The 23,780-nt window shown below is 39.4% G+C and overlaps 1 protein-coding gene across 1 annotated transcript in view; it reads right to left on the bottom strand.

The window, feature by feature from the left end:
• Positions 1 to 255: 255 nt before the first annotated feature.
• The window catches only part of LOC124615819 (mucin-5AC), a 304,093-nt gene continuing 280,568 nt past the window's right edge, over positions 256 to 23,780 (bottom strand). Inside the window, exon 7 of the mRNA XM_047143959.1 lies at positions 256 to 1,196. Within this exon, the coding sequence (XP_046999915.1) occupies positions 1,108 to 1,196 (89 nt within the window). The 3' untranslated portion in view covers positions 256 to 1,107. The remainder of the gene's footprint in view (positions 1,197 to 23,780) is intronic.

Here is a 23,780-nt window from a genome sequence, read left to right as displayed (position 1 = left end):
TAAATGCATTACCACCGTACTGTCAAAGATGACATTTACCCTGTGTTCATAGCTCATTCTTGATGTGTAATTTGTTTTTCACTGTTGTTCTTTGCTGTTAATAGGAAGTTAAATTTGATCATGGACTTGTAAGCCATTTGCTTCATAAGAGGTAAATTTGAATAAACATAGCTACCTGATGCAGTGAATGTAATGAAAACGTGAACCACTGACTACAATTCAAAGTAAAAAACAATTGTTTATTTCTCACTGTTTATTAAAAAATCTTCATTTACAGTTTGTATAAAGTCATAATTTACTACATATACTTTCTACTTAACATCTATAAATTTTACATCATTCACACATTATTGGGAGCATCACACATTCAAAAATTGCACCAGCTTTGTAGGTAATGGAAATCAAAAGCATACATTCATTTGAACATTATTCATACTAGAGCACTGGCAGTTGTAGTATTCATATCTGATTTACCATGTACTCTAAGATATGTAGAGAAATAAATGATTTTGACTCTTTTGATTCTTAGGGCTACAAATCCACATTAGAAATGAAAATGGCTTTACTGATTGCTGTATCAGTTTTTGCATTAAAATATAGTTTAACTGTTTATGGGATGACTTCACAAAACCTGAAGTAACTTATTATTTAAAACATGCTTTCATAATCTATTACCAGTGTATACTTTTGTAGGTGACTTGCCAATGTTCAAAAAATTATGATTATGCCAAAGTTTCAAGTAGTTTTGAATTATGAGCAATTTTATGTAATGCTCAGGCAGCTCACTCTCCAGCAGGAGGATCATGAGGTAAAAATATATTTTGTCATAACAATGAACAATCATTGATCATTGCAAATGCATACACAATTAATATAAAATACTGTGATGTTTTGTAAGAGAGTCTCTTCATATATCACATTCAGACTTATAAATGTTCCTTTAAAACTGATTCCCTATTGCATGACAACATTTTTTGTGGAGTAGTTTCTGGTCTACAACACGGTATTTGTTTGTCCCATATGACTATATTTCCAGGCATGCTCACTGAATTGTGCACCTGGAAAATCATGGCAGCTTCTTCTGTCTGTGCACACTTGCTAGTAGCTTCATAAAAGGCTGTCAATAGCATGAATAACGCCATTTGTTGTAGGTATGTTCTGTGTCACAACCAGAACAGAATTTACCTTTAGCTGACCTGGGGACAAGGGAACATAGTTAGACAGCTAATAAAAAATGAAAATCAGTAAAAGCATAACAATAAATATGAATATAAAAACTATAGAACAAAATATACAAACAGATAATACAAATTTTGCTAAAATTTCACCATCCAGAAAGCTGATTTGTTAAGCAGTTTACTAGTAGCAGGTAATTAAGAGAAGATATGTGTACACCCAATGGTGATTGAAAAGATAAGTTTTCCACACAGCTCAGTCAATGAAGGGCTGTTAAATGAAATGAAAACACGAAAAGAAGTGTCAAAGGGCAAAATAGCACTTTTATGGGTTTTGCTGAGGGAGAACGATTGATCTCTTTGTAATGAGTTTGTCATACTGTGATATTTTTCCTATCCCGGGCATACTGCCATGATAGAGGCGTGTACAAGAGGGCAGCAGACGAGAGGGAGAATAATAAGTAGCAAAGAGAAGGACTGGGGCTTATCACTGTTGAACACCATCTTGCTCACATAAGTACAACAAACAGTACAGCTTTGTCCACAGTGCTGTCTCAACATTGGTCACTCCAATGGGCATGAACCTGTCAGTATCAACACTTAACAATTCTGATAAGTGTGCCACTCTGATGTTTTCCATACTTCCGAAACCTCTAAAGCCTTTAAATGCAATCACTGGTGTATTGACTGACACGGTCTGGTGGTTTTGAACCAGTCTCACTTTAACCAGTCCTGGTGAGTGAAATATGGAGGTGTACACTGTTGTGTGACAGAGCAAACAGGCATCAAAGTAACATTTAATGAGTCATTGGATGTGGCACAATGCATTGTTGGATGCTCCATAGTAAGAACAATATGAATAGAAGCTGCTACTTCAAAGAGCTTGAGGTATTGTCCCTTCTTCAGGAACATCCAAATGCCTCAGATCAGCAGACCAGTGTCTGGCCACATGTGATGCAAGCCTTCTTTGAAAGGTGATAGGTAGCACTATTTTCCAAATCTTCACATTTGCCGCCTAGCCAATCACCCACTGAACAGTCTAGGATGCGGTTGATCGTAAACACGTTCATCATGGTTCTCCATTAGCCACTACTTGTGCTTTGTGGTCTCATCTACACTACTATATAAAGACATGTCAATGTTAATTTTGTTACCAAAAATCTCAAAATGTACTTAACTGATTTACTTCAAATTTTTAAATGGTACTCTAATAAACCTCCAGACTATATGGTGTAAAAATATATGTATTTAAAACCTGTACAACTGTATAAAGAAAGTTGATGTTTAATATTGTTACCAAAAAACCTCAAGAAGTAAATGACTGATTTACTTCAGGTTTTTGCACAATAATCTAAGAAATGTTTTGACAGATATAGGCTAAGTTTCAAAAAAATTTACATGGTATATAAAAATCATATACTATGAAATGGGGAATCTTAACAAAAATCTTGAAAATTTCTTGACCAATTGCTTCAAATTTTTAAATGATACTTTAATAAAAATTCATGTTACAGAGGAATATTGAAGACTAGATGGATTGATCACATAACTAATGAAAAGGTACTGGTTAGAATTGGGGAGACATGAAATTTGTGGCACAACATGACCAAAAGAAGGGATCAATTATAGGGCACATTCTGAGACATCAAGGGATCATGAATTTAGTGTTGGAGGGAAGTGCAGGGGCTAAAAATTGTAGAGGAAGACCAAGGGACAAACACAGTAAGGAGATTCAGCATGATGTTGCTTGCAGTAGTTATTCGGAGATGATAAGGCTTGCACAGGATAGAGTAGCATGGGAAACTGCATCAAACCAGTCTTTTGACTGACCACAACAGTACCATTTTAATAAACATTTAAGGGCAATATATTTTTAATATATATAGTATAATATATAACAGATAAAAGTTGCTAGCAAAAATCTTGAAAAGTTCTTTACTGACGTATTTCAGATTTTTACATAATACTCTAAAAAACAATCAGATGGATATAGCCTATATATTTTTAAACAAAAATGTACAGGTTTTTTGTTAAAAATGACAGTGAGAAAGTAAATGCTGCATTGTGAAAATGTACAGTTTCATTTTCTTTCTCACAGTCAATGTTGACTATGATAGTAGCGCATTTAAACTACTAGACAAATTGCTTCTCCCATATATATTCTTTCTCCTTATACATAACTTTGAACAAAACTTCTATAGACAACTGTGTGCTGTTTTGTTTCTCACAGTCTCTTTTAACAAGAAAATTGTATTTATGGTTTATTGGCCTATGATCAGAATACTAATATAGAATCTGAATCATCTGAAACTTGGTATTCCTGCTTGTTTACAGATTAGAACTACATGAAATACTTTTATTGAAGCTATTATCCTCACAGATCTAGCAAAATGAGAGGTCTCTCATACACCTTATGACAACAATCCCAACTATTTATTTTAATCAACTTCAGTTCCAAATCATAGTAAAAATATTGGCAACAAAAATAAACAAAGCTCAATGTCCATCTGGCAGGGGGAGGGGAGATGGACAGAAAGGTTGGGATGAAATGAACAGATAGGGGAAGGACGAGATGGACAGGGATAGAAGGGGGAGGAGTTGGAGAGAGATATGGGGAGGAGGAGATGGACGTAGAGGGGGAGACGTGAGTAGGTGATGGACAGAGAGGGGGGAGGCAGAAATAAACAAATACAGAGGAGGGGAGAAGATGAACAGAGAGAGGGGGGGAGAAGAACATTAGGATGTATATTCAATTGTGAAGCATTGCCAGCTCAACTAGTATACATATAAAGTGCATGGAGAGAGACCATTCTTGATTCTGGTTCATGATGTTTAGGGTTTTTGATTTCAGCATGTGTAGGATTCACACCACAATGATTTTGTACAATACTGTGAATTTAATCATTTTTGAGTTGTCATGCACTTGATATTTGGTATAAACTTCATTTTACATGCATGTATCATTTTTGGTGTTACAATTCTCACAAATGTTAGTGTATTTAAGAAGAGATGTTTTTACTTATGAATTATTTCTTTACCCCTTGCCAAATACTTCCTGCAATGACAATATACTACAATATGCTAATACTCTTTCCAGGTAGAGCCAGTGTGTGTAAAGTGCTTCTGGTTTCACGATCACATATTGATGTAAATGGTCTTCCAGCCACAGAGACATTTGATGCAATGGGTTTAAAAGGCCACTAAAAACTGAGACCTATTGATGAATCTTGGTATAAACAAAAGCTGCCACTTACTGCTTACACAGTAGAAGTAACTGATACACACAAGGTTAAGGAGTTGTTAGAGTTTTGAAAATGTGACACAGACGTTTACAATCAATTCTTAGAGATTTATGATACAAAGCCACTAAGAAAGCAACAATGTTCTTGACTAATGAGAGGAGCCCACCATAGGCAGCTCTCTGATACAGTAGAAACTTTGCAGGGTGAAAGAAAGGTGACAATAAGTGAACACCTGCTTTGTCTTCGTTGCCAACAGTCATTAGTTTCTGAGAAAATGACAGTCAAAGATTTTGATACTGTTTCATCAGTTTGCGCACATGGTATTACCCTAAGCTAGTTGGTGGCATAGTGGCTAGGAGCACATGTGACTGTTTTGCCTGCTTTTTATTTCTTTCTGGATTGTCCTCAGTGTCGATGTACTGGCTGAAAAAATAGGGGGTGGAAGTGCAACTACTGTCTACTGTAAATGATGTAGCCGACAGATGCACAGTTGCGTTTCACAGTCTTTTACATTCACTGTTCACAAGCTCCCAATAATACACAGTTACATATGCACTACTGTTTAAACTTTACGTAGGCCTAATTAATAGTTTGCAGGCAAACCTCCACATACTGCTACAATAGTTTACTACTGAACATCTACGAGCATTAAAAACCTAACCACAAAGTTCACTGTTCTTGAAGAATAAACAGATATGTATGGAGCTGACACTGCCATTGTTTTAACACACGGCCTAATTATGTAACACCTATTTCACAGTTAAATTTGTTGCTCTAACCAACACAGGCTTCTCGTCTGAAACTTGGTAGTGGACTGACTGCCTCGGGACATTTTTTTTTTTTTTTTTTTTTTTTTTTTTGACAAAAACTGAGGTCCTTATATATCCTCACAGTAATACGTACTTGAAACTACTCATTGTTCAATGTTAAATTTACAGAAATTACAATTGAAACATCACTCATTAAATTAACTGAATTCATCGAAAAATTCGTTCGTTTAAACTACAAGGTTTAGCCCGTATTATTTGTTTAAATGAAGAAATTAACGTATATCGTTATGTAAACACTACTTTTGACAGAACTGTTAATTACTTTGCAATTGTTTTGCTAATATGTTTTCGAATAGCGCCACATAGATCCTTTAAGAATGCTATTGTTTCGTCTCTCAAATGGTTGTAATTAGTAAAGAATTTGTATTTGTTTATACGTCAACAATAGAATTTAAGTTACGGAACAATTACTGATTTCACCCTACAACAAAAGATATTAACAAGTACTAGTCAAAATAAATGAGAAAGTCAATTACATACATAAAACTAAGCACAAAATTAGATCTGATGTTAGATTCTTTAAAACTGAGGGACAACCTTTCTCTTTTATGGAAATGCAGATTATATTCATTCACATATGTTAATGGTAATTATTTACAAGTGAAAAACTGAATTTAAGGAGGCAGATGGCGAAACAAGAGGGGAAGTAAAAAATATTCCAGCTTGCTACGTCACACACAGTTACGAATTTTTCCAATCCGTATATTGCGTTTCTTTGTTGTTGCAGAAATAGGCTTATGTGACATCAATACTTTTTGTGACATTGAGAAATGCAATGGTGTTATTGACAAAAGAAAAATGCATTTCCATTCTTATTAAAAACAGATTTTATCGTCGCTAATCTTATATAACTATTGCCTATAAAATCAAAAGTAACTGAAAATGAAAAACATGTAAATACTAGTATATCAATGTTTGCTTTAATTTTTTACTTTCACACTTCAGGAGAACCTATGTATTCTCCAGGGTGATGTGTGTCACAAAAATATTCAAAGCATAGAAATTCAGAGCACTACAAGCATCGTGTAAAGCACATACACCAAAGTCAGATTTTGTTGTTAATATTATTGTAAAAAGCAACCTCATTAACATTCCTAAACACCTTGTGCTCTAGTGATAATTTCACAGCAAGCAATGCATATCTAAGCATTCTCTTGAAAGATGGATCCTGCAATTGATAATGGTACCCCTTATGGAGCAAGCGGCAGGAAAGGACACCAGGTGCACTCAGTTATATCTTAGAGCCTCATTCAGATGCTGAAGAGGCTATTCTGGCAGCCATTGATGGATCGGGATGCAACTAACTGCATATTGTAACACACTTCGGAATAAATGATGCTGGGCTCTGAGGTCACACTTGGATCATTCCAATGACTGGTAGAGAAGACTCAGAAGGCGAGACTTGAGCATGGAATTTCAGCGAAGCTCACAATTTGCAGCAATGTCATCAGAATTGATTGTGACCCTTTGATTCTGAGTTGAGTGTCACTTGTCAGAGACGTATATAGATGTATCAGGGGCCCCATATCACTCCAACTGCACACGCCCCACACCATTACAGAGCCTCCATCAGCTTGAACAGTCCCCTGCTGACATGCAGGGTCCATCGATTCATGAGGCTGTCACCATACCCATACACATCCATCCGTTCGATACAATTTGAAACGAGACTCATCTGATCTGGCATCATGTTTCCAGTCATCAACAGTCCAATGTTGGAGTTGATGGTCACAGGTGAGGTATAAAGCTGTGTGTCATGCAGTCATCAAGTGTACACGAGTGGGCCTTCTGCTCCAAAAGCCCATATCAATGATGTTTTGTTGAATGGTTCACACACTGATATTTGATGATTGCCCAGCATTGAAACCTGCAGCAATTTGCGGAAGGGTTGCACTTTTGTCATGTTGAATGGTTCTCTTCAGTCGTCATTGGTCCCATTCTTGCAGGATCTTTTTCCACCCTCCATGATGTCGGAGATTTGATGTTTTATCGGTACACTCGAGAAAGTAGGGACTTAATTGTTACCTCGGAGATGCTGTGTCCCACTCACTTAAGTCTAGATACCCTGTCATTGTAGCAACAGCAACCGATCTAACAATTTGGCCACACACTAGTTGTCTTATATAGTCATTTCCGACTGCAGTGCCATTTTTTGCTTGTTTACATAACTCTGTATTTGAATACGCATGCCTATACCAGTTTCTTTGGCGTTTCAGTGTAAAATTACTTGATAGTGGATGTCTGTCACTTGGCGCTACAGTGTTCCCACGGTATACCATTTGGTTAAAGCCAATATGAAGACATCGCGGATCACTTCAAAAGTGCTGAAATGCTGTTCATGTAACATGGAGCGATGTTGGAAGCTACTGCCTTCAGGTATGGTGGAAGCATGAGGTACTCTGTCTATAGCTGATTTTAAATGACCAGTGATTGAATTGCGGCAGAGAACGCGTTTTATAGCCCTGAATTTACGCTCGTGTCCTAACCTAAACACAACATCTGCGGCAGAACTATTAATCACGCTCGCTTTGCTCACAGCGATTAAAGCTGACCTGTACAAGCAAACTCAAGAAAAGATTCAGGTTCAGTGCTAAAAGCGAGGTGACATATGAGTTTTGCTACCCAAGGTGACGTGATCCTGACTGATGAGCAGTCCTGGGTGGAACTCAGTTACAGGCAGATTCCAAACGAAAAAAGAATGACTGGAAGAAAAATAAGAGCAAAGGAAAGAGTCAATACGATGACGAAAAAGATGTGACAAAAGACTGGAAATTAAAAATTAAAAAAAAATACATGGAAACCAGTTATCGGTAAGTGAAAATAATAATAATTAGAGTCATATTGATTAAGGTTAAAAAAAACAAAAAAAACAACTATCACCTGACAGGATTTGAACTCACGAGTTTCTGCCTCTTGAACTGTTATGTTATTACTGCTCTACGAAAGTGTGTTGGTAACTAATGTTATATTTACTTATCTATAAAAGCAGTTACAACAATCATTTACCGCCTTCGGTTTTACATGTCCTATGAAGTTTACCTATTATAACCTGATTTCTGTGGTGACATTGATTGAATATGTGAAGCTGAGCCGCATCTAATGCGAAAGACTCCAGTAATCTTCAGCCAGTAGTGTGTTCGAAATGTGCGTTATTTCGTTGCCTCATTTTATGTGTGTTGTTTTGGGTGTGTTTATCATGTGTGATGAAATAACAAATAAAAGGGCCGGACCCAGTATTCAGGATCCAAACACAACATGAATAAAAGCCAGACAAAGAATTGAAATTGAACTGTTTGTTGTGGAGTTTTGGCGACGGCAAATAGTTCGGGAGTGACGCTGAGCGCTGTCACTGGAAGGAGACACATCCCACATGTGAAATGACAACTATCAATTTAATCAGACTATAGTTACTAAACAATAAGTAGTGTGTTTCTGTCTTGCTGCAGGCAAACTGTTTTCTTTCGCCATTTGTAGAACGTTGTAGGACTTCATTATTAAATTAGTGGAAATATTTTCTGTAATATTCGACATTATGTAAGTATAAGTGCACTCCCTCTCAGGAGTGAGTTTGTGCGATTTTGTGTAGTTTTTATAAGGTGTGACTGGACATGGAACTTTCTTTCTTTCCTTATAACACGTTAGTGGATATTGAAGCTTTTATTTATTTATAAGACAGACAGGACAACATGAGCAGCACATGGGAAAGGGAGACAACCTGCGTGTTAATAGTGCTAACTTAGGAATACCCGAACTAGTGAAGAGGGTCGACAATCTTTTTAGAATGGGAAGAGTTACCCCAAAATATAATACCATACCACATAAGCGAATGAAAATAAGCAAAGTAGACTAATTTTCGTGTAGAACGATCACTCATTTCAGATACCGTTCGAATAGTAAAAATAACAGCATTGTCTTTGAACAAGATCCTGAATGTGGGCTTTCCACGACAGTTTACTATCTATCCTAGAAATCTGAACTGTTCAGTTTCACTAATCATATGCCCATTCTGTGAAATTAAAATGTCAGGTTTTGTTGAATTGTGTGTTAGAAACTGTAAAAACTGAGTCTTACTGTGATTTAGCGTTAGTTTATTTTCTACAAGCCATGAACTTGTGTCATGAACTGCACTATATGAAACCGAGCCAATATTGCACACAACATCCTTTACTAGCAAGCTAATGTCATCAGCAAAAAGAAATATTTTAGAATTACCTGTAATACTAGAGGGCATATCATATACATAAATAAGGAACAGGAGTGGCTCAGCACTGATCCCTGGGGCACTCCCAACTTAACCGTACCCCACCCAGACCCCACATCACAGCCATTATCAACACTGTGTAAAATGACCTCTTGCTGTCTGTTGCTAAAGTAAGAGGTGAACCAGTTGTGAGCTAATCCCCGTGGTCCGTAATGGTCCAACTTCTGGAGCAATATTTTGTGATTAACAGAATCAAATGCCTTAGATAAATCAAAAAATATGCCTAGCGCTCGAAACCTTTAGTTTAACCCATCCAGTATCTCACAGAGAAAAGCGAATATAACATTTTCAGTTGTTAAAATGACTTCTAAAGCTGAACCGTACATTTGATAGTAAATCATGAGATATAAAATGATCAATTATCCTTACATACACAAATTTTCAATAACTTTAGCAAACACTGATGGCATAGAAATAGGTCTAAAATTGTCTGTATTATCCCTTCTCCCTTTCTATAAAGTGGCTTTACTACTGAGTACTTTAATCGTTCAGGAAACTGACCATTCCTAAAGGAAAAATTACAAATATGCCTAAATAAAGGGCCAACATGAGCAGCACAGTACTTTAATATTCTGCTAGGCACTCCATCATATCCATGAGAGTCCTTAGTCTTCAGTGATTTAATTATTGACTCAATCTCCCCCTTGTCTGTATCACAGAGGAGTACTTTGCTCATCAATCTCGGAAAAGCATTTGCCAAGAGGGTTATATGGTTCCCTGTAGAAACTAAATTTTTATTTAATTCACCACAATGCTCAGAAAATGATTGTTAAATACTGTACATAATCTGATTATCAATAACAGAAATACTTTTTACTACAGACTGACTTTATATTGTCGACCTTGTGCTGCTGACCAGACACTTCCTTCACAACAGACCATATGGTTCCAATTTCATCCTGTGAATTAGCTGTTCTATTTGCATACCACATACTCTTTGTCTTCCTAATAACATTTTTTAGCAACTTACAGTATTGTTTGTAATGGGATACTGCAGCTTGATTGTGACTACTTTTAAAATTTTAATATAATTTCCGCTTTGTTCTACATGATATGCTTACCCCACTAGTCCGCCACCTAGGCTGCCTTTTACTACTAGTACCACGTTTAGAACGTTCTAAGTGAAAGAAACTCTCAAAGAGCATGAGAAATGTGTTAAGGAAAGTATTGTATTTATCATCTATGTTATCAGCACTATAAACATACTGCCACTCTTGTTCCTTGATGAGGTTTAAAAAACTCTCTATTGCTGTTGGATGAACTTTCCTACATAGTTTGTAATTATATGTGACATTTGTTTGACTACAAAAACCTTTTAATGTTAAAATTTCCGCATCGTGGCCAGAAAGGCCATTCACCCTTTTACTAACAGAATGACTATCTAGTAATAAAGAATGAATATAAATATTGTCTATGGCTGTGCTACTGTTCCCCTGCGCCCTAGTTGGAAATAGCACTGTCTGCATCAGATCATATGAATTTAGGAGATCTACCAACATACTTTTTCTTGCACCATCATATAAAAAATTAAGATTGAAGTCACCACGTATAACTAATTTCTGGTGCTTCCTATAATGTGACTCAAGAATCCTCTCTAGCTTCAGCAGAAATGCTCTGAAATCAGAGTTGGGGGGCCTATAAACAACAACAATTAGCAGTTTAGTTTCACTATATTCAAATGCCCCTGCACAACATTCAAATATCTGATCAGTGGAGTGTCGTGTTACGTCTATGGACTCAATTGGAATACTGTCTTTTTACGTACTTAGTCACTCCCCCACCCCACAAGGAACACCTCGAAAAACAGCCAGCTAATCCGTATCCTGGTAAAGGAAGCATCTGAATTGTCAAACTGTTTACGTGGTGCTCCTATATATCAATAATTTCAGAGTCAACATCTATAAGCAGTTCATTAACTTTATCTCTAATACTTCTTATATTTTAATGAAATATGCTAATTCCTTCCATACTTGGAAACATGACGTCCTCTGAAGGTGAGCCCTTGGTTAGAGGGACTTCCTTTAAGCAGGTATACCCATCAGCTGACTTCAATCTAAAAATGGTGCAGCTCTAACACCATCTACTACAGGAATTTTTCCATGAGTGATCCCACCACCACCCACCACACTGTCACCTACAAGCTTTGCCAGCCTCCACTTCCCATATCTACTGAGATGCAGGTCGTGCCTAGTGAAACCCGATCTAATGATAGACTCAGCAGGCACCATGGAAATGTGATCCATGCTCTCTGCCATGAGTGCCTTCCCAGCCCCATGTTAACGTGCCTATCAGCCGCATTTAGATGAGGGCGGTCACGACACTGAAGCAGTTGCACGAAATGCACATTAGTGCCACCAGTTTGAGTAGCTATCTTTACCAGGCCACCACCTACATCATATTTCCCGTCCCTATCAAGGCTGTTTCCTGCTCCATCCACTATCACTACCTGATCCTCCCACACTGTAACCCACTAATGACAAACCTACGACAGAGCCCACACTTCTCGCTCTTGGTAAAATTTTGCTGCTTCCTAAGTTCAGTTACACCAGTAAAACTACATATAGAACTAACAATAGCGGTCTCGAAATTCTCTGTCTGATAAGAAAGCAGCTACTTGTATTAATACTACTAAACCCCAACTAATACCAATACCAACAAAACTTCAAAAAATTAGTAGCTAAAACCAAAAAGTGTAGCGGCCACTGGAACACTCAACGAAGTTAAAACCCTGAATGAAAATTTACTGAAATATTTCACTAGAAACAATAAGATACGCTAGCTAAAAACTAAAGCACGACATTTACTAAATGACTTCAGCGTACAGAAAACTCTAAAAACACAGCGAGCGAACGTTTCCAAACGTTTATTAAATCGTTATTTCACCACAAGCAGCGCAAAAGACTGCTAAAAACTATTAAATTTAATATCTGTATAACAGCGCACAAATAACTTTGTCAGTACTTAGCTTTATAACCGCTACAGCTGCAACTGAACGCCGCAAAATGTATGAGGAAGATTCTTAGAAAGACATTAACAACCGTCTTGAACCTTGCTTGGAATGCAATGATTTGCCACTAGAGTCTCATTTTTTCATCATGCTGACATATGAGAAATTCTCCCAATTCGTTGGAAAAATAAGGTTACTAAAATCCTGGATATTCGAAGCCTCTATGAAAGATTTCAACATCTACATCTACATGATTACTCTGCAATTCACATTTAAGTGCTTGGCAGAGGGTTCATCGAACCACAATCATACTCTCTCTCTACCATTCCACTCCCGAACAGTGCGCGGGAAAAACGAACACCTAAACCTTTCTGTTCGAGCTCTGATTTCTCTTATTTTATTTTGACAATCATTCCTAGCTATGTAGGTTGGGCTCAACAAAATATTTTCGCATTCGGAAGAGAAAGTTAGTGACTGAAATTTCGTAAATAGATCTCGCCGCGACGAAAAACGTCTTTGCTTTAATGACTTCCATCCCAACTCGCGTATCATATCTGCCACACTCTCTCCCCTATTACGTGATAATACAAAATGAGCTGCCCTTTTTTGCAACCTTTCAATGTCCACCGTCAATCCCACCTGGTAAGGATCCCACACCGCGCAGCAATATTCTAACAGAGGACGAACGAGTGTAGTGTAAGCTGTCTCTTTAGTGGACTTGTTGCATCTTCTAAGTGTCCTGCCAATGAATCGCAACCTTTGGCTCGCCTTCCCCCCAATATTATCTGTGTGGTCTTTCCAACTGAAGTTGTTCGTAATTTTAACACCCAGGTACTTAGTTGAATTGACAGCCTTGAGAATTGTACTATTTATCGAGTAATCGAATTCCAACGGATTTGTTTTGGAACTCATGTTTATCACCTCACACTTTTCGTTATTTAGCGTCAACTGCCGCCTGCCACACCATACGGCAATCTTTTCTAAATCGCTTTGCAACTGATACTGGTCTTCGGATGACTTTACTAGACGGTAAATTACAGCATCATCTGCGAACAACCTAAGAGAACTGCTCAGATTGTCACCCAGGTCATTTATATAGATCAGGAACAGCAGAGGTCTCAGGACGCTTCCCTGGGGAACACCTGATATCACTTCAATTTTACTCGGTGATTTGCCGTCTATTACTACGAACTGCGACGTTCCTGACGGGAAATCACGAATCCAGACGCACAACTGAGACGATACCCCATAGGTCCGCAGCTTGATTAGAAGTCGCTTGTGAGGAACGGTGTCAAAAGCTTTCCGGAAATCTAGAAATACGTCATTGACATAGCATAGCTGGACCAGGATTCACAGGAGTTCTCTGTCACAAGGAAAAATTCTTTGCCCCCCTTGCTTTTGTATAACTGGGGTTTAGAAGACACCATTCGGTTCAGTTGGCGCATCTTTATGATTGTGATGTTGATGAAGATTATGCTGGCTTATATGCATTTGGTCCCACAGCTGAGTTTACTGTTATCGTATTTTCTAAGACACTTGAAAAAGAGGAGGAACATCCCATCCTTTAACATGTTCAAACATCGTTCAGTAACTTGCATTAAAAAGTTAGGGTATTATACTCCACATATGTGGAGGTACCATATTGTTGTAATTCAGCCGTTAACAAAATTTCTTCAATCACTAGGGTTACAGCAGAAGACCTGCTCTTTGGGCTGGACACCAGTCAACAGCTCGCGTAGATTTCGCTACTGACTTGCATTTTCTGGCGTCCCTGGTAAGTACCACACGTCACGTGTGTTAAGAGACTGTAAACAGAAACTCTTTTCTAAACTTGTCCATTCCAACTTTCTCCACGGGAGACCAATGTCATCGATTCTATTACGTTTAGTTCCGAAGAGAACACGGAAAGTTATTACGAAACAGGTGAAAGTCCAGGGTACATTCACTTAGATGTTCCCTTTCACGGTCGTTCGGCGGGTCTTGTGAATTATTTCCGAAGCTTTGTGGAGCGTGTCGTACTGGTGAAAGCATTTGTATCTGATGATACATCCGGTTTCCAAGAAGTACAGAGCTTGTTTGCCGATTGCATACGAAGGTTCTGCCTAGCTCATCCTATTACTAGGAATACTTCCACAGCCGATAGACGAAAGCATCACTTTTCTTTCACGAAAGATGAATATTTACCTTCATCTTATAAAAGATCAAGTGAATTACATAACTTTATATCACTCCGTATTCTGATGAATGAAAATGTGTATTTGTAACATAATCTCTAATGCTTATACTAGCCCTAATAGAAACAACGAACAATATATAGCGCAGTTGTCAGCATACAGGACTCGCATTCTGGAGGACGACGATTTAAATCCGCGTCCGGCCATCCAAATTTAGGTTCTCCGTGTTTTCCCCAAACCACTCCAGGCAAATACCTGGGCGGTTCCTGCGAAAGGTCACTACCGATTTCCTTCCCCATATGTCGAAACTTGTGCTCCGCCTCTATAGACCTCGATGTCGACGGGGAAAGTTAAACTCTAGTCTTCCTTCCTTCCCAATAGAAATGAAGGCTCTGATGTTGATTCTGTAGCTCATAACAAGAAACGCTGCAAACTATTGAAGGTAGTAATATCGATAGCAAATAAAATGCATTGCAATGGAATAGAGTCACATCAAGTAACGAAACAAAGACAATATTGGATGTAGTAAAGGAGGAGACTGATAGAACCAGAGATAAAGAGGGACAGACACCATTAAGAGTAAATGATACAATGAAATCAAATGCGTGAGTTGTTTTAAAACTTTAGCAAGCGTTCCCAACAATTTTTGATAAGGCGGGGTTGTCTGGTTCAATAGATGCTGCCATGGAATCAGCAATTACAAACAACTTCATCGATATGAATATGATCCTCACTAGACCAGTAGGAGTAATATCTACCATAAAATCTTTAAAATCAAAAATTTCTAATGTTTGCATTAAAAATCCTCGAAGTTAATTTGAGTGTGTGCTTCTGAGCATAGAAACTTAATAAGTTATTTAGTTAATCAGTTAGTCACAGTTCGTATTGTAAAGAATTCTGATGCTGAGAAGGCTACCTATACATATAGTGAGGATGTACTTGATTCATTAGAAAATAAAGTAAAGGCTGCAGGTATATTTCGTGACCTGTCAAACACATGTGATTGTGTGAACCACAATATCCTTTTCAGTAAATTAAGATATCACGGTGCAACAGGAAATGCTGCAAAATATTCAGATCGTGCCTCCCTGACAGGAAAAAGAAAGGGTGTCAGTAGGAAGTAGACCTGTTGTTAGCCGTCAAGCGCCGTACAACTGGGATCTAATTACAGGTCGTGTCCCAGAAGGTTCCATCTCAGGGCCCTTGCATTTTTTTTTTTTTTTGAGTGTATGAATGAGTTTTCAACAGTAACACTGCCAAGTTTGTTTTCGTGTCAGATGATCCAAACACCGGAATAAAAGCTAATTAGCGGGAGTACAGCTCGCTGCGTCCGTGGAATCCCATAAGCCACTCTGCCCGCTGTTTCGTTCTAAATGTTGAGCAACTCAGGAAGCATGGCTGTTGAGGCAGAATAGTCGTTAGCCAGTGACCTCTGTGGAACCTGCCGCACCGCACTTGTACAATGCTTATCCTGGCAAGCGGGCTCTGTCTAGGTCGACATCTGTCACCATAGCTGCTCTTGGAACGCCTATGGAGATTATTAATTTCTCATGCACTGCTTTCAATGGATCGGGTGGACTGCTGGTGACCACTCTTACCGCACCAAACAAGAGATCCCATGAAGGTAGCTCTCTTGAGCTTGCTCCTCAAAAATTTAGGATCAGTAACGGTAACAGGACACTGGCGAATCAAAATACTTTTGTGACTGCTAAGGTGCTCCATTCTACATTCAGAAAGGTGTTGATGGTGTTACGAACGGTTTGGAGTCAATAAAGAGGCTTTGTAGTGGTACATTATGGATTGAAACTTTTTAAATCAACGGCATTGAGAAAATACCCCATTGTTGCCGAACTGCATAGGACCCTAAATTCCAGCTGTGGAATGGTGTCATGCAGAGAACTCATGGATGAAGACACTTGTCTTTTAAAAGGAATGGGCTGTCGAAGGCATTACGGAAGTTCAGAAAGGGATGACGAGAGTGAATGGAACATTCATTTTGACCTTCAATTCGCAAGTCTTACCCAGTCACATTAAGGCTGGTTTATTATACTTAACTGTTCGCCCGTATTTTCCAAATCCATTGCTATGTTTAAAGTGCCAAAGATTTGGTCACATTACTGCTGCATGTAATGGTCATGCTACTTGTAGGATCTGCGGCCAAGGAGTACATGAGCCAGGTGTAGAAAGCACGTCTTCACCAGTATGTGTTAACTGCTTCAACTTACATCCAGTTTGGACCTGCGTGGCCCGCCACCAGGACAAAGAAGAAATTCAAGAAGTTATATGACGTGTACCTTATGCAGCCCCCCCCCCCCCCCCCCATGAACCATGGACCTTGCCGTTGGTGGGGAGGCTTGCGTGCCTCAACGGTACAGATAGCCATACCGTAGGTGCAACCACAACGGAGGGGTATCTGCTGAGAGGCCAGACAAACGTGTGGTTCCTGAAGAGGGGCAGCAGCCTTTTCAGTAGTTGCAGCTGCAACAGTCTGGATGATTGACTGATCTGGCCTTGTAACATTAACCAAAATGGCCTTGCTGTTCTGGTACTGCAAACGGCTGAAAGCAAGGGGAAACTACAGCCGTAATTTTTCCCGAGGGCATGCAACTTTACTGTATGATTAAATGATGATGGCGTCCTCTTGTGTAAAATATTCCGGAGGTAAAATAGTCCCCAATTCGGATCTCCGGGCGGGGACTACTCAAGAGGACGTTGTTATCAGGAGAAAGAAAACTGGCGTTCTACGGATCGGAACGTGGAATGTCAGATCCCTTAATCGGGCAGGTAGGTTAGAAAATTTAAAAAGGGAAATGGATAGGTTAAAGTTAGATATAGTGGGAATTGGTGAAGTTCGGAGGCAGGAGGAACAGGACTTCTGGTCAGGTGAGTACAGGATTATAAATACAAAATCAAATAGGGATAATGCAGGAGTAGGTTTAATAATGAATAAAAAAGTAGGTGTACGGGTAAGCTACTACAAACAGCATAGTGAACGCATTATTGTGGCCAAGATAGATACGAAGCCCACACCTACTACAGTAGTACAAGTCTATATGCCAACTAGCTCTGCAGATGGCGAAGAAATTGATGAAATGTATGATGAGCTAAAAGAAATTATTCAGGTAGTGAAGGGAGACGAAAATTTAATAGTCATGGGTGACTGGAATTCATCAGTAGGAAAAGGGAGAGAAGGAAACATAGTAGGTGAATATGGATTGGGGCTAAGAAATGAAAGAGGAAGCCGCCTGGTAGAATTTTGCGCAGAGCATAAGTTAATCATAGCTAATACTTGGTTTAAGAATCATAAAAGAAGGCTGTATACGTGGAAGAACCCTGGAGATACTAAAAGGTATCAGATAGATTATATAATGGTAAGACAGAGATTTAGGAACCAGGTTTTAAATTGTAAGACATTTCCAGGGGCAGATGTGGACTCTGACCACAATCTATTGGTTATGAACTGTAGATTAAAACTGAAGGAACTGCAAAAAGGTGGGAATTTAAGGAGATGGGACCTGGATAAACTGAAAGAACCAGAGATTGTACAGAGTTTCAGGGAGAGCATAAGAGAACAATTGACAAGAATGGGGGAAAGAAATACAGTAGAAGAAGAATGGGTAGCTTTGAGGGATGAAATAGTGAAGGCAGCACAGGATCAAATAGGTAAAAAGACGAGGGCTAGTAGAAACCCTTGGGTAACAGAAGAAATATTGAATTTAATTGATGAAAGGAGAAAATGTAAAATTGCAGTAAATGAAGCAGGCAAAAAGGAATACAAACGTCTCAAAAATGATATTGACAGGAAGTGCAAAATGGCTACGCAGGGATGGCTAGAGGACAAATGTAAGGATGTAGAGGCTTATCTCACTAGGGGTAAGATAGATACTGCCTACAGGAAAATTAAAGAGACCTTGGTAGAAAGGTGAACCACTTGCATGAATATCAAGAGCTTTGATGGAAACCCAGTTCTAAGCAAAGAAGGGATAGCAGAAAGGTGGAAGGAGTATATAGAGGGCCTATACAAGGGCGATGTACTTGAGGACAATATTATGGAAATGGAAGAGGATGTAGATGACAGAGCACTGAAAGACCTGAGTCGAAACAAGGCCCCCGGAGTAGACAACATTCCATTGGAACTACTGACGGCCTTGGGAGAGCCAGTCCTGACAAAACTCTACCATCTGGTGAGCAAGATGTATGAGACAGGCGAAATACCCTCAGACTTCAAGAAGAATATAATAATCCCAATCCCAAAGAAAGCAGGTGTTTACAGATGTGAAAATTACCGAACTATCAGTTTAATACGTCACAGCTGCAAAATACTAACGCGAATTATTTACAGACGATTGGAAAAACTGATAGAAGCCGACCTCGGGGAAGATCAGTTTGGATTCCGTAGAAATGTTGGAACACGTGAGGCAATATTGACTCTACGACTTATCTTAGAAGAAAGATTACGGAAAGGCAAACCTACGTTTCTAGCATTTGTAGACTTAGAGAAAGCTTTTGACAATGTTGATTGGAATACTCTCTTTCAAATTCTGAAGATGGCAGGGATAAAATACAGGGAGCGAAAGGCTATTTACAATTTGTACAGAAAGCAGATGGCAGTTACAAGAGTCGAGGGGTATGAAAGGGAAGCAGTGGTTGGGAAGCGAATGAGACAGGGTTGTAGCCTATCCCCGATGTTATTCAATCTGTATATTGAGCAAGCAATAAAGGAAACAAAAAAAAATCGGAGTAGGTATTAAAATCCATGGAGAAGAATTAAAAACTTTGAGGTTCGCCGATGACATTGTAATTCTGTCAGAGACAGCAAAGGACTTGGAAGAGCAGTTGAACGGAATGGACAGTGTCTTGAAAGGAGGGTATAAGATGAACATCAACAAAAGCAAAACGAGGATAATGGAATGTAGTCGAATTAAGTCGGGTGATGCTGAGGGAATTAGATTAGGAAATGAGACACTTAAAGTAGTAAAGGAGTTTTGCTACTTGGGGAACAAAATAACTAATGATGGTCGAAGTAGAGAGGATATAAAATGTAGACTGGCAATGGCAAGGAAAGCATTTCTTAAGAAGAGAAATTTGTTAACATCGAGTAGTGATTTAAGTGTCAGGAAGTCGTTTCTGAAAGTATTTGTATGGAGTGTAGCCATGTATGGAAGTGAAACGTGGACGATAAATAGCTTAGACAAGAAGAGAATAGAAGCTTTCGAAATGTGGTGCTACAGAAGAATGCTGAAGATTAGATGGTATGGTAGGTGAGGAGGTATTGAATAGAATTGGAGAGAAGAGGAGCTTGTGGCACAACATGACTAGAAGAAGGGATCGGTTGGTTGGACATGTTCTGAGACATCGAGGGATCACCAATTTAGTATTGGAGGGCAGCGTGGAGGGTAAAAATCGTAGAGGGAGACCAAGAGATGAATACACTAAACAGATTCAGAAGAAAGTCGGTTGCAGTAGGTACTGGGAGATGAAGAAGCTTGCACAGGATAGAGTAGCATGGAGAGCTGCATCAAAACAGTCTCAGGACTGAATACCACAACAACAACAACCTTGTGCAGAAGCGAAGGAACTGATTAAAGCCATTCAGCCCCCAAAATTCGTTACCTGTTTTGCATCAACAGTGAAACAGTCCACATTTAAAGTTATTGTGTCAATACAGATGGAAGCGGCGCCCACCACTACCAACACCTGCTCCTGTTGCTGCACATGCCGAATGACAGGCTCCAGTAAATCTGGGCTGCCAGGGAATCAGTTTTCCATACTTCTCAGATTGAGGCAGCCGTTACCCCAACAGAAAATGTTCCACTTGCACTGTCTGTCACGTAACTTCCCGTTTTCTACACAAAAAGGGAACGTTACCACGATGACCAAGTCAAAGTTTAATGGAATGGAACCTTGAGCAACAGCGCCGATATTAGCAGGTGTACTGTTTCTCCTGGGTGGACTTGGGTTTAAAAAAAATGTAAACTAAATAGTACGATAGATTTTATAAATAATCGACAAGTACGCCAAAGAAAAAGAGATAGAACTACAACGGATATGTTATTCCATGGAATCTTGCGCGTCTATGCATGAAATATCTTTCCTTTGCCATTCGCTTATCTTATCTGCTTGGATTCGGACCTGAGAGGACGTTCTTGTACCAGCTGACAATGTAAGTTGTACTTAAAACCCGAAAAATATAATGGTTATTTTGTCAAAAGAATTTGTGTATGTTGTCAATCCATCGTAAATCTGATACCTTTATTGTCTTAAGTAGATATGGGCCTTAACAAAGAATTTTCATTTTTAGGCGCCATCTTAGAAAAATCTTTAAGAATTTTCTTTTAGCTCATCTACGAGACGTGCCGTCGGTTAGGACAACTAACTTTATTTCACATCCCACGAGACCGGACGCAGCTACTCATAATTTAACAATTTTATTTACAGATTTTCTTTATATAACGAGATAACATCCCAGGCAGAGAAGGTCTGGTCACAGGATTCCAGTTCCATTATAGGAGTTCTGTTGTAGATGCTACTCTTGTTATCTTATATTGGGGAATCGAGACGAAACCACGATGTATCGACGATTACGTAACTACCCCGAGAACTGAGCTAGTTTACTGAGTGCTTATACACGTCGGGCTAAATTAAACAACCTATTACACTGTTAATAATATTCCTACATTAGTTATTTCTCTTTTATGCTGAGCCATTGCATTAATGTGAGTTTCTTTTTTGTATAAGTCACGGCTCATATTTTATTTTATTACATTACACTAATAGTCACAAAACAAATGAATTTTTTTTAATTTAGTTACATTACACAGGCACCGTTGCTGAAGATTTGGCCTCCAAGTCCCACTAGTCCACTTACATTGACCTAGCAAGATGCAAAGAGAAGGGGAAAGCAAACCTCACCAACAGATACTGGCCATACTACAGTGAAATGTAAATAGTTTCAGAAATCATGTAAACGAACTAAGCTGTTAACATACGCTAGACCAGCGTGTCTATGCATTCAGGAAACGCATTTCAAGGACTCTGGTACCCATGCCCTGAGGGGCTATCACCTATGTAGAAAAGATGACCTAAGTAAAAGAAAGGCCAAAGGAGGAGTGGCAACGCTCGTCATTGACACACATTATTTCTCACCTACGACCATAATCATCACACTGCAACCAGTTGCTGTCACAGTGTATTTTATGTCATTCCTGGTAACACTGTGTTTTGTTCATCTACCGCCGCAGACACCACTGGATAGCAAGGCACGTGTGGTGTGCGTACTGTAAGACCTTCGGTGCACACACCATCAGATTATTTGACTTGTCGCTCTAACGAAGTAGGCGAGTGTCAGAAATATGTCTCGTGGTCTTATCGTGGAGTGTTTATCTTCTGCCGTTAGGTCAGACGATAGAAATGCCACTTGCATGCTTAGAGTAGCAGATTGACGGTGACCAACTTTAAACAGAACTTGATTAATTTTCGCACACATTTATTAAAATAATAACAACCATAAAAATAACTTAACTTGGTTCTGGATGCTATTTACAATTGACAATCTGAAGTTCCTTTGGTCTTGGTACGTTAATCTTATTCTCACATGTCTCTGATACTTGACAAAGTGTCTACAGATTTATCTTCATGGCTATGTACAGGAATATGGTAATCTTATTAGGCGCAGACTGAAACTTGACTATAGACTGGTACAGACAAATGCAGACTAATGCAGACTAATGCAGACTGACTAATCGGAGGTCTGTACATTCGTTATAATACCTCGCACGTTCAGGTATCACTGCGCGAGTGTGATCCGCGAGGAGAAAAGGTTCTACGTTAGCAGCAATCTCATTGGCTTCGTGACATATTAATACGCAGATCGGCGGAAGCAGAATTTGGTCCGTCTCTAAGACAGCGCCATCTCGTAGTGCGGAGACGGACGAGCGCTGCACCTGCGCTGTTGTGCTTAATGGGCGCGCTCTAGTGGGAAAGTTGTGTACGCGCTGACTACGCGGAACTATGTACACAACAGCACTCTTCGAGCTAATCAACCATCTTCCCCAACTGTTCCTTCTTTTAGGAGATTTCAGTCCACATATTATTGTGTGGGCTGTCACTTCACCTGTCCGAGAGGTTAAATGGTTGAAAGTGTATTAAGATCTAAAACAACACGCCTCCTGTAATGGCCACATCAAGGCATTTTTGCACAGCAATAGCGCAATTTTCCGCCATTGATTTGACAGTTTACTCCCCAGATTTCCCAGATTCTGTTCTGTGGGAGGTAGCGGACGTTCTACACTACAGCGACCACTTCTTATTTCTGTCCGTATTTTACAAAGAACGGAGCCTGAGAGAAAACTACCCAATTGGATACTCTTTAAGGCAATCTGGACCCTATATGGGTAGTTAAGTATACTTGGGTAATTGGACAGCGTCTGAGACTGGGCGGGGCACGTTACCGATGTGATTTCTGATGCTGCTGCTGCGTCTATACTACAATCGTTAGGACATAACAAGAGGCAAGCTTATGCTACACGGCACAGGCGGACAGCGCAGCATAGATTCAAGCACAGTCCACCGGCAGGGAACCTTGGAGCCCTTCGGCTAGCGAGAGCGAAAGCTAGGCGAACAGAGAAGGAGAGCAAGAAGTGATCATGGCATGAGTTTCTGAAGTCTATTAACAGATAAACTTCCGCCACTACAGTGTGCACAAAAACAGTGGTGCCTACACAGTTGCGCTCTTCAAAAGCCAGGAATCATATGCTGTACAAGAAGGCCTCGTTAACCTGCAGTTGTCAGGGTACACCTGACAGGCCCTCTGAGTGTATTCTCTTCAAAGAGGAACGGATGGAGAGTAAAATTGTTTGTGAATCCACACCACACAGGCACATGCGGAAAGTATAGTGGCTCTTCCTACACAAAACGAGGTTTAACTGTGCCTCTAATTCGGCAGTTCTAAGCTCTTAAAAGCCTTTAGTGTGCGTAGAGGATGGTTGGCTCCCCTAATTACATTATTAGTGATGGGCTTGCCACTTTGTTGCTTCTTTCGTCTGGTGCTAATATTTTAATAGAGTGTCTCGAATCGCTTTGCTCATTTGTACCGTTCAGAGGGAGTGCAGTACTAATGTGAGAAAGAGTGTGAGGCCTTATGACGCTTTTT

Source organism: Schistocerca americana, chromosome 5 (genome assembly GCF_021461395.2).
Source record: "Schistocerca americana isolate TAMUIC-IGC-003095 chromosome 5, iqSchAmer2.1, whole genome shotgun sequence".
NCBI classification, from domain to species: Eukaryota; Metazoa; Arthropoda; class Insecta; order Orthoptera; family Acrididae; genus Schistocerca; species Schistocerca americana.
Note: the sequence above shows the minus strand (reverse complement) of the source record. Positions and strands in the feature narration are given on the sequence as shown.